Source organism: Ambystoma mexicanum, chromosome 12, assembly GCF_040938575.1.
Source record: "Ambystoma mexicanum isolate Mex_15411 chromosome 12, UKY_AmexF1_1, whole genome shotgun sequence".
Classification (NCBI taxonomy): domain Eukaryota; kingdom Metazoa; phylum Chordata; class Amphibia; order Caudata; family Ambystomatidae; genus Ambystoma; species Ambystoma mexicanum.
Window position 1 is genome coordinate 968,894,386 of NC_090936.1, and position 12,138 is coordinate 968,906,523.

At 45.9% G+C, this 12,138-nt stretch overlaps 1 protein-coding gene across 3 annotated transcripts in view; it reads left to right on the forward strand.

Moving 5' to 3' along the window:
• LOC138514148 (src substrate cortactin-like) overlaps positions 1–12,138 on the forward strand; it is a 524,537-nt gene that overhangs the window by 292,971 nt on the left and 219,428 nt on the right. For all 3 annotated transcript variants that reach the window (XM_069629449.1, XM_069629451.1, XM_069629450.1), the window contains exon 8: positions 4,356–4,466. In XM_069629449.1, the coding sequence (XP_069485550.1) occupies positions 4,356–4,466 (111 nt within the window). The remainder of the gene's footprint in view (positions 1–4,355; positions 4,467–12,138) is intronic.

Consider the following 12,138-nt stretch of genomic DNA (forward strand, 5'->3'; position numbering starts at 1 on the left):
GGATAATTGGAGGAATATAAAATGGACTTATAATATGCAAATATATCCATAATTGCTGTTCCTTTCGTCACATATTCCCCCTCTTGCTTTTTAATCTTTAGTATTGTTCGGGGAGTTGAGCCTTCTCTAAGGTGTCTTACAAGAAGGTGGTCCGCTTTATTAGCTTAAATATAATATCTCTGCCTCATATATAGTACAACTTTTCCAGCTCTCTTGGTGTGTAATAGTTCCAGTTGTCTTCTGATATTTCTATATGACTTTAGTAACGTCTTTTTAGGTTGTATTGCCATGACCTACATAATTCCCTTCAACTGGTCATCCACGTCCCATTCTAGTCATCCCAATTGCTTATATTTTAGCGCTTTTATCGCAAATAGGTCACCCTAATTACTTGTTTAAATTGCATCCTACAATGCAGTCATGGCGACACCCGTGGCTGAATTCTCTTCAAAATATACCTTGATTCTTTCCCTTAGCTTTCAAATTTTTATCTGAGAACACCCACTTCCATAGACCACGACTGCTCCTTGGGATATCTATCGTGGCCAGAATGGGAGCGTGATCTGACAAAGCAATGGAACCTACCCCAGTATCAAGCACCCTCCCCATCAATTGTAACAAGATTATATAATCTATTTGAGGGAACGATCGATGAACGTGAGAGTAAAATGTATAACTCCTCTCGCGCCCCCCTTAACCACTCTCCAGATATCTTTGAGAGCTAAAAATGCTAATCTTTGCTTAAGGGCTTTTGGTGGAGCTTTCTCTCCATGTATCATCACTTTACTCCTGTCTTCCGTGGGACCTATGACATGTTAAAATCTCCTGTTGGTATTATTTCACCCTGCGCATAGCCTTCTAATTGAGATAAGACCAAATGTAAAAAAAAACATTTTGACATGTATTGGGGGCATGTACCGTTGCTATAGTGAATAAGTAACTTCCGATTTGTGCCTTGACAAACAGGTAGCGACCTCCTCCATCCTCTTTGTTTGTGATGACATTCACATGCAGAGCCTTCTTAAACGCTATAAGGACCCTCCCCCCAAGGCCCCCTCCTAAGCCCATCCCCCAGTTTTGTCTGCTGCATTGTCTTGGAAAATGTGATGGTACGAGCGCAACTTAACCCTTAAGTTGGCGCTCTTTCTAATGTGGGTTGAAGTTGTCAGGATATCGTTTTTCTCTTGTTGCAAAACCATTGCCACCATGATTGGTGCCCTGGCCGTTGAAAAGTGGACTATGCATCAGACTCTCCAAAGATCATAGCAAAGATCATAGTGTCTCCTCGGCTTGTCAGTCCTGACCCCCTTTGATCAGTTTTAGGCCCCCCCCCCAATTTCTTCTGACACTTAGTGCTTCTTGTCTTTGGGTGGCCTAGATCTAGGTTTCAAGGGTTTTTATTAACAAAACAGAAAAAGAAGGGATTATGTTTCATTGAGGTCATTAGATGAAATTCAAGGAACATAATCAAATCAGACCTTTTATATAGGATCATGCTCCACAGTCCTTCCCTTTCTTCATTAGACTCTGCCAATCTGAAGGGTCTCCCTCAGTCTATTGGGGTTTACTTGCCCCAGCATTTCTTTTGTGACTTTCGATATTGGTTGCTTGGCTTTCATAAAAGTTGTCAGAAATAGAATTACCTCTCTTACAGGAGAACTATTCCTACTACCCCTAGGCCCTTGGGTTGTCTAAATGTGAGCCAGGTGTCAGACACTTAGAAAAGATCAGGGCAGTGCTCTGGGGTTGCCAGGCCTAACCCCGTCTTTTAGGTGCTTGTCTCTCAACCACACTTCTCATCCTTTCTGGCCTTTTTCTTTTTCCCTCCTGATTCTCTGTCCTCCTTTCCTTCTTGGTAGTCTTTTCCTCCTCCACCAGGGCCTTTTCCTCTTATCTTCACCTTGCCTGACAGTGCCACATCTCTCCTGGGATTTCCTTGCTCTTCTCCCTTAGTAGCCATTAAATCCACCTTAGTGCTCTTTATCTCCACCTACCCTGATGCTCTTTTCTTTAAGTAGCTCGCCTCCTCCTCCTTGCTGTTCATCTAAACTTCTTACACCTCCTCCTTACTGCTCCTCTCAACCTATTTCATCTTTGCTATTCCCTCCTTCCCTGTTGTTACACCTACTACCTCCTTGCTGTTCCTCTTACCGCTTCCTCCTCCTTTCTGCTCCCCTCTGTCTTTGCAACCTTTTCTGTGCCTCTATCCTTATTGCCTCACTGGCATGCACTATCCTGTTCCTCACACCTCGTCCTCCTGACTCCCATGCCTCACTTTGTCATCTCCCCACTTTTATACCTTAGAAGTAGGTAATTGTTTAATTGACATTATCTGCTTATACACTGTTTGCTTCCCCGACTGTTTTGATTTATTGTGTGTGTCCTTGCATGGCTCTGCAATCTGATCCTTCATTTAAGTGGGCTGCCATCTTGAATCTGCATTTATTGTTCATACGGAAGTCTAACTGCTTCCTTAGATGTGATGGGTGATTTAAAGTTCTCTTACGCCTCTGGTTCCCTCAGAATTCAGCGGTCTAGATTTGCAGGCACCTGTGTCAGAGAGCCCTGCTGCCAACACTTCCTTTGATCAACCCACCATGCCACGCTTGTAGTATTTGTTAGGTGGGATCTGCATTAGCACGCCCGTGGTCGGGCGATGCATGGGGTGGTTCACATTTCCTTTCAAACAAGTCTTTCCCTCTGCCTGAATGGCACGACTCTGTTGCATGGTATGCTTGACATTTTCTTCACAAAAAGAAGTAGGGTATTTCTGCTTATTACACAGACCTTTCCCCTCAATCTATAAAATGATTTTGTCCTGGCTTAAGACAGGGATCTTCCTAATAACTGGCTATGGGCTCTCCAGGGCTGTTGAGAAGCTAAAGTCAAGTAGGCGAGTAGTGCGATGGGGAGCCTGGGGGATCCAAAATATACCTCTTTCAGGGCCTACTTCACAGAGGGGCTGGTGCTCCCCAGTTCCCAAGGTCTCCCAAGTCCCATCAAGTTCCATCCTCTAGTCTGAGACATGGGACTCCATGAAAGGACTCAGAACCTTTGGCATTTGTGGGCGTCAGGGAAGGATATCCTCCACTGCTTTTTAAATGCTAGGGCACCACATAGCTCCCTTTTACTGAGCTGAGTAAGCACATGTACAGTGTAAGGGAGGTTGCTTTCACTGGTGTAGAGGACTTTACCCCATGTGCCCTGTTTTCATCACCTTTTGTTGTTACTAAAGCCCAAGCGCCAAGGGTATTTTTGCTTGCAATCTTTGGTATTTGAAAAGTACACTTTGACTTGTACTTACACCTTTTGTGATGTACAGAGCTGTGGGAAAACGAATTGTTCATTGGAGGTATCCTTCCTTTCCTCTCCTTCCCCCAGAAGCTCACTGTCTCCAGAGCCCTGGTTCTCTCGAAGCTGGACTACTGTAACGGCCTCTATCTAAATCTGCCTGCCTCTACTCTCCGCCCTCTGCAACTTATCCAGAACAGGACTGCGAGACTTGTCCTTGGCCTCAAGCCCAGGGACCGTATCTCTCCAGGACTGAAAGCGCTACACTGGCTCCCTGTGGCTGCGAGGATTAAGTTCAAAACCCTCTGCATTGTCCACAAGGCCTTCTGCGGCCTGGGGCCAAAATACCTTCAACTCTCCCTTCCTAAATATCGTCCTTCTCGAGCACTTCGCTCTTCCACCTCCAACTCCCTCAGGGTCAGCCGCTTCTCCAAGCAACGAGTTGGGGGGAGATCTCTCTCCGCAGCAGGGGCCTCCCTCTGGAACAGCCTTCCTGCCTCCCTGAAACTTGAGGAGAACATCTCCGGTTCCGGAAGCACCTCAAAACCTTCCTCTTTGCTTCTGCTTTCTCTCTCCCTCTCCCCTGCTAAACCACTGATACTGTACTGAATCAGCAACTGGGCCACTCACTAACCCTGGTCGTTGGCCCAGCCACTCTCCCCTGCACTGCCTTCCTTGCTACCCCTGCACTGCGGGACTGTCTCTGTATCCCTACAGCCCCCTCCCCCCAGCACTTGTTCTGCACTTATCTTGCACTTGCCACTAGCTGGACCTCTTTCATTACTAACCCTGTATTGCACTTTCCCCTCTCCCTTCCCCTTGCACTTTTCCCATCCCCCCCACCCATGCACTTGCGCGGTCTGAATGACACCTGGCCTAGTAGGATCGTTGTCTGACTCCCCTTGTTCCCCCCTCCCTGCCTCGTTGCGCCTTGAAACACTTGTGTATAGGCGCGTTACAAATGCCATATCATGCCATCTACCAAATAAATGAAGGCTTTCATTAGCTGTTTCCCATGCCTCCCTTTCCTGTTTCTTTCCTAATTGTTCCTTTGTTCTTGGCAGATTATGCAGTTGGTTTTGGAGGGAAATATGGTGTTCAAAAGGATCGTCAAGATAAAGCTGCACTTGGCTGGGATCACCAGGAAGCAGTGAAGCCTCACGAATCACAGACAGGTATATCAAACACTGTCCAACTACAAGTGGTTACATCACACACCATGAACTCAGTAGTGATTATATTGCATAGCATCCAATCAATCACCAGTGTATATATAATCTAGACTATTCAGTCTCAGGTGGGTTTATTAACACCATTTAAACGCTATTGATTATACCCCTCATCCTCTATATCCGATATTAGCCAAAAATAAATGGCTATTTCCCATTCTATGTAATTGGAATCCATTGAAAGGTAGATATTGTATTTGTTCTCCTCAATTTTCTTGCTGCGTCTCTGTGTCCCTCCAAACCATCCCCCGTCCAGTGAGTGAAAGCATGCCAGGAGAGCATCACTTTGGAATGATTCAATAGGGTACAGATATGTGTTAAAATGTGCCATGGTGTGTTATTGGGCTGGGAGGATAGTTCTGGGGCAAAGTGTTTGTCTTGGAAGCAAGACAACGTGAGCAGAAAAAGCTTGAAGCCCTGTCGTGCATTTAGAGGCTGGACTCAGGCATCGAGCGCCAGTGCCCATTTGAATTTGTTTTAGTTTATGGAATAACATTGGTGGTACATCAACATGGCTCACTTACGATCCAGGAATTCTCAAGGCGAAGGCCCGCGAACGAAAGGCCATCTCCTGTCCTTGCCTGTGTTGCACATCACAGGATCCTCAAGAGGAGCAGGGACAACAGGTGTGCTGCTGGAGCACCCACACCAATGGCCGAAGACGCATTGGACCTTTCAGACTGATGGTGAGCAGCCACTGCTCACATTAGGGAGCCCGACATTCGCCACACGACAATCCCCCAACTTCACCATCTCCCTTATCCATATTTCAAGGGAAATTCAGCTGCATCATTTTAACTGCACACTGCAGCTCACGCAGGCACTGAGACCTGCCTCGCACAGAAATCGCCATTGCCACCCACGAGGAAGCCGACACAGCCAAGATGGATGCCCTGCTCTCGGCAGCCCTCTCCTTCGTGTAATCGTGCACCAACCTGCCCGGATTGGCTGTAAGGTGCACTTGAAGCACCAATCATAGCCGGTAGGCGGGAGCCGGCCCACCTGAACCGAAGGCCCGTGAACGAAAGGCCATCTTCTGTCCTTGCCTGTCCTGAGCCGTCTGGACCGTCTGCCAGGCATGCTGCTCAATCCACCTTCTGCCCATGTAAGTATATGATCGCCCACCAAACTACCTGTTACACTAAATAGCATGCTACGGCGCCCGCTATCCTACATCTTGAGGCCGTGAAGTCCTGCGATCGTAAGCCCACCCTATCCACAAGTTTTGCACAATATCCTACTCTATCCTAAGTCCGAGTAACCGTGCCCTACTATCACCTCCATAATCTGGCACCAATCCCCCACTCATGGAAGCGTATGTGCCCTGCACACCACCTCGAATTTACCATCGCTGATGACAACACCCCCATCTTGCCTGTTTTCGCCTGATCACGTCGCCAAGTATCATAGACTCCATTGATGCACCCTCCTACTCTAGCCTCTTACCGCTGGAAATACACCATTGCCAAAGCCTTGCCAACACTTCTACTTGCCTTTAAAACGCATGCTTAGACTTACTCATTACATACCAGCCTACATGGTGTGCAAATCGTACCTAAGCGAGTCGCCTTTGTTGACACTGCGTGAAGCCTCTGCATCCTAGCTCATACTTTGCACTTTGACTTTGCCTGTATTTAGCGCATATCTTCTAGGCGACCCCCTCTGTTGTTAACCATCTCTGTTGACATTACTCCTGTATTTTAGCCTATTTATTGCAACGCGTCATAGCCTGCTTTTTTAGCCCATATTATGTAATTTGAATCTAGGCAACCGCCACTGCTGTTAACCTTTTCTATTGACACTACTCTTGCATTTTGCCCATGTATTGTAAAATGTCACAGCCTGCATTTTTAGCCCATATTTTGCATTTTGAATCTAGGCAACTGCCACTGCTGTTCTCCGCCTCTATTGACATTACTCCTGTATTTTAGCCCATTTATTGCAAATTGTCATAGCCTGCATTTTTACCCCATATTTGTAAATTGAATCTAAACCTAATCTAGCCTAGCACTGCCCACCGCAGAAAAGCTGCACTTAGATTGTGTGAGCAACTCTCATTGTAACATATTGCAATATGCCTTTGCCAATCTACTTCTGCCTACAGCAGTAAAGCTGCATTTAGATTGTGTGAGAAACTGTCTCTGCAACCTACCTGACTGCCCAACAGTTTGCCTTTCCAAATCTTCTCCGCCCACAGTAGCAAAGTCGCACTTAGATTGTCTGAGAACCTGTTTTAGCAAAATAGCCACTGTCAATCCATTTATGCCTACAGTAGCAAAGTCGCATTTAGCTTGTTTGAGAACTTGTTTTAGCATCTAGCCACTGCCAATACATCTGCGCCTACAGTTGCAAAGTCGCATTTAGCTTGTTTGAGAACTTGTTTTAGCATCTAGCCACTGCCAATACATCTGTGCCTACAGTTGCAAAGTCGCATTTAGATTGTTTGAGAACCTATTTTAGCAAACTAGCCACTGCCATTCCACTTATGCCTACAGTAGCAAAGTCGCATTTAGCTTGTTTGAGAACTTGCTCTAGCAACTAGCCACTGCCAATCCATTTGTGCCCACAGTGGCAAAGTCGCATTTAGATTGTCTGAGAACCTGCTTCAGTAACTAGCTACTGCTAATCTACTCCTGCCTATAGCAGCAAAGCCTGTTGACAATTGTTAAGGCTCTTGTACTTGGTACCAGTTCTCATAGTTTGCCCTGACTGTCATGTTTAGCCTTGCCTAGCCTGACCTCTTAGCACTCAAGTCACTCATATGAATACACCATGCATCTGCCACTACTCTACACTGTTCTACTTAGAACCATCCTCTGCTTGATCACCTTACCAGACCCCACCATTTCCCAGTCCCAGAACCAATTGTTACACGTTCATGCACCTCCTAAGCATGCTGGCATGGTCACCAAACCCTGTAGCCTCCCACAGAGAAACCACAAACTTCGCACCAGACTCCCAAGAAACTATGATCCCCGAACTAATGCCCAACTTACCATTAATTGCCAAAGGGACGCTCAGACTACTCTCAATAACTCACCATACAAAGTTACCAATGGCCAACACCCACTTCAGCTTAAATGTCGACTCTTCGGAGATCTCACTTCCTCCTCAAACTGCCAACACAAAGTTCAGCCTCTATCTGTCCAACCCACCCAAATCAAAAAAAAAGTCACACTAATAAACGCCCGCTCTATGGTAGCCCATGCCACAGACATAGCAGACTTAATCCATAATGAAAACATCGACCTCCTTGCCATCACCGAATCCTGGCTTCACCCTGCAGCAGGCATTCTAGCCACTCCGGACAACTATACTCTTATAAGATTGGATCGCACCACATCCATAGGTGGGGGTCTTGCTATAATTGTTAAGAACAACCTAACACTAAGACTCTCCACATCCCATATTACAAACTCCTGTGAATCTCTCACTGCAAAACTTACTATTTCCAACAATCAAACTATCACCATCCACCTGATTTACCGACCACCAGGCCCTCTAGGTTCCTTTGAGGAAGACCTCATGAATTTACTATCTGACAACTTAACAAATTCATCACAATGCCTTATCTTAGGATATTTCAACCTTGGATTCAGTGACCCACTAGACACTAACGCTTCACAGATTAAAAACTCCGTGGAGGAACTAGGATTCACCCAAAAGATTACAGAACCCACTCATATCAAAGGAAGGACCCTCGATTGGGTTGCCGAACATAATTGCCCTACCACTATCACCTCCATATTGCCCTAGCCCTGGTCTGACCACTATCTGATATCCTTCATGCTAGAAGTCACACCTCCCACAAATACTAGCAGCATAGCACCGGCTGTTCCTACCAGAAACAAAAGAAATATCACTCCTGACAATATTATCCCCCTCATCCTTCCTACACTGAATTCTATCCCAGACCAGACTGACCCATTCACTAAGGTAGAAATGTACAACAAAGTGATGCTCGCATCCCTAGATGTCATTGCACCTTTGAAGGTCAGAAAGAGCAAACCGCGCCAACACCTAAACGCCTCACCTGAAAGCAATCAGACTAGAGAAACGTCTAAGTGAAAAAATCTGGAGATTAGACCCATTAGACCTCAATAAAAATAATTGTAATAAATGTGCCACCCTCTACAAAAAAGAAATTATCCTAGCTAAACAAACTTTGCACAACTCCCGAATCTCCCAAGCCAAATCAAACATCAAAGAACTGTTCGCCATCCTTAAAGAGGTAGAATCCCCTATCCAAGTTCCCGATTCCTGCCTTAAGGACAAAAATTGGTGTACGAGCATACAAAATGCCCTGGCCAATAAGATAAAAACTCTCCAGGTGAAGATTAACAATAAAAAGGATACCCTTACTGCCTCTAAGATTGGTACCAATGCTACCACTCCTAAGACTGTCACGTACATCATACCCCCATCCCAAACCATTAGGACCCCCACACACCTCTGACCCCTAGCTTCCACTTTCACAAAGTTTCTGTTAAAGAAGTTGAAAAATTCATCCTCACCTTGAAACCATCTAATTGTCATGGTGACCTATGTCCAGCTCAAATCATAAAAGACGCTGCCTGTAAACTCTCCCCATTCATCACTAAACTTATAAATGCCTCATTAACATCAGGCACCATACCTAGCAACCTAAAACATTCCTGGGTCCTCCCCCTCCTTAAAAAACAAACCCTTGACCCGTCAATCCCCACTAACTACCACCCTATAACTACAGTGCCATTCCTACTAAAAAATCTTGGATAAAGTAGCATATCTACAAATCCAGCATCATCTAGAACAAAACAACCTCCTAGGAGTGCGCCAGTCTGGCTTCAGACCTCAGCATGGCACTGAGACCGCACTCATAGACCTCAAGGCACAAATAGGTGCACTGAGAGACAAAGGCAAGACGGCACTCTTGCTTCTCCTTGACCTCTCAGCTGCGTTTGATTTGGTAGATCACTCTATACTCTGCAACCACCTGGTCTCCGCGGCCCGCTTCTCTCAGGAGGCAGTCGCCTGGATCCAGTCCTTCCTTGATAATAGGACAATGCGAGTCTTCTCTCCTTTAGCAGCTGCGGACCCCGCGCCTATATCATGTGGTGTACTCCAAGGATCCTGCGTATCTCCTACCCTGTACAACATCTTCACAAAGCCCCTTTTCGATGATCTAGATGGTCTAGGTATCACCTACACGAATTATGCCGATGATACACAGCTCCTCATCCCGTTGACGGGAGATTATGACAAGGATTTGGCCTTGGTGAACAGAGTTTACCTTATCATCCAGGCATGGATGGCCTCTCACGGTCTATGCCTGAATGATGACAAAACAGAACTCCTCATTCTAGGTACCCCATCCAACATCAAAAAACTAGGACCCAACTACGCAGCCTTCATAATCGACAACAATAACATTACTGTGGCTAAGGTATTTAAAACTCTTGGCTTCTACATAGACTCTACGCTTACTTTTGGTAAACAAGTAAACGCTATGGCCTCAGCTACATCTTACACCTGCAAGCTGATCAGGGCAGTTAAGCCTTTCCTCTCACCCAACAACTGCATTACTCTAGCGAGAGCCCTAATCTTATCTAAGTTAGATTACTGTAATGCCCTATATATAGGTAGTAACAAATACATTACGTCCAAAATTCAGACCCTCCAAAATAATGCCCTGAGAGCTGCCCTAAATTTCCCCAAAAATGCCCATATTTCTGACCTCAGGAGATCTTTTAACTGGCTCTCTACGAAAGATAAAAATCCTCCTCAAAACTGCATCTTTGACTCACAATTGTCTTAACCAAGCAGCCCCACAATACCTCACAGCCAGATTCACCAGACAAACAGCCTCTCGTCCCCTAAGAAAAACTAACTCTAACCTACTATTAGTACCTAGATTTAAGCTTACCAAATCTGGAGGGAGTAGCTTCCCTGTCAAAGCAGCACAATATTGGAACTCCTTCCCCCCAGCCTTAAAGGAAGATTTACCTTACTCACAATTCAGATCTAGTCTCATTAACTGGTTAAAGGAACATGACGTCTGACCTTACCTCACCTACAATCATCCTTGCACTTATTGCATTCATGTGACCTCACTGTTTTTCATTATATGTATGTGCCTCATACTTATTCTTGGTTCTTACTGTATACATCTGCCTGTGTTTCATGCATACAACATTGTAACCTTAGCTGTACTCATTCCTGTGTTCTATGTAACTTAAGCTTAACAATCCTCTTTATGCCTTCGTGCCCAAATACCTCTGGGTCAGGTGCGCAATACAAATAAAACAAACAAACAAACAAACAAAGCGCTGTGCTCTTTACCTCTCAGACTGCTTAGGGCAGCAACAGCTCTGAAATATATAATAGATTAGACTTTCTCACAACAGGGGATTTCTTGCATCTGCATGTGCTAGATTTCCCTATGTGCACTCTTTGAGAAACTTAAAAGTGTCCACTAACTAGTCCCCGGGGATCTGTCATCCAGGTGGCCAGGACATGGTCATCGCTATTGTATCCAGTTCCTGGGGGTGGGCTAGTGCGGAGGATCACCTGGATGGGGGTCCACGGGGAGTGGAAGTGGGACACTGACAAGTAGAAGACAATGGACTAACACCAGAGCTGTTTACCTGACATATCCCAACACAAGGGTCAGGCAAAGTCAGGCAATTTACCAGAATCACACACCTGACGGCCCTTTCCCTTCCCCACAGGGATGAAAGGTGGAGCATGAGAGCACACTACAAGCAAGTGCAAAGGCACAATGACACAGCTATCCCAAGGCAGCAGTTCAAGAGGAGGAGAAAGGCGGCGAGAGCCAAAGGGGCAACAAGGAGAAAGTGACCCTGCCCTTTCCGACCCTGATCTGCAAAGCCTCCCAGAAAGGAATCATAAGAGCGCGAACAATAGTCGGCGTATGCTGTAGCAGATGTCAACGGTGCACAGAGCCCTCCTCCACTGATAACCAAGGCAGGAAGAGACGCCTGCTACCGTAGAACAGTCATTGACTCCAGAGACAAGAGAAGCCAAGCGGTTCATCACAGCCGGTGAGTCGAGGGGAGAACCGATAAGAAACCAAATTGTGTTGAACGAAAGTGGCAAATGATAAACTTCAAAGAACTGTTAACATCTTAGGGGAAAACCCGCTGCAGAGGGGTCCGGCACAACGTGGGTACTCACTTGAGAGACTCTGGTTGATCCCCCGTTTGTTGAAACTACCGATACCAGAAGGCCCCAGGAGACCCGCAAAGAAAAGGTCAAAGTGGTCATATAGGGGTCTAGCAAAAACCCCTGTACAGTTGAAAGTCTTTAAACGCGCGTAGTTGGAAAGCTAAGGGAGATGAATCTCGCATAGTGAGAAAAGGGAAGGAACTGTGGTTGGCAAGAGTGAACCCGATGGAGGGATGCCGGGAGAAAGGGACAAAGCATGATACCAGAATGAACATTTTGTTGACAAGGAGTGAACCCGATGGAGGGATGTCCACTGTGGATTGTTTAAAAAGACATTAAAACATGTGAAAGAGAAAGGAAAAATCTTTTGGAATAAAAGTCGTAGTGAACCCAAAGGAAGGAGGCTAACATTCAAAAAGGGTCTGAGCCCTGAAGAGGGGGATACAAGGGT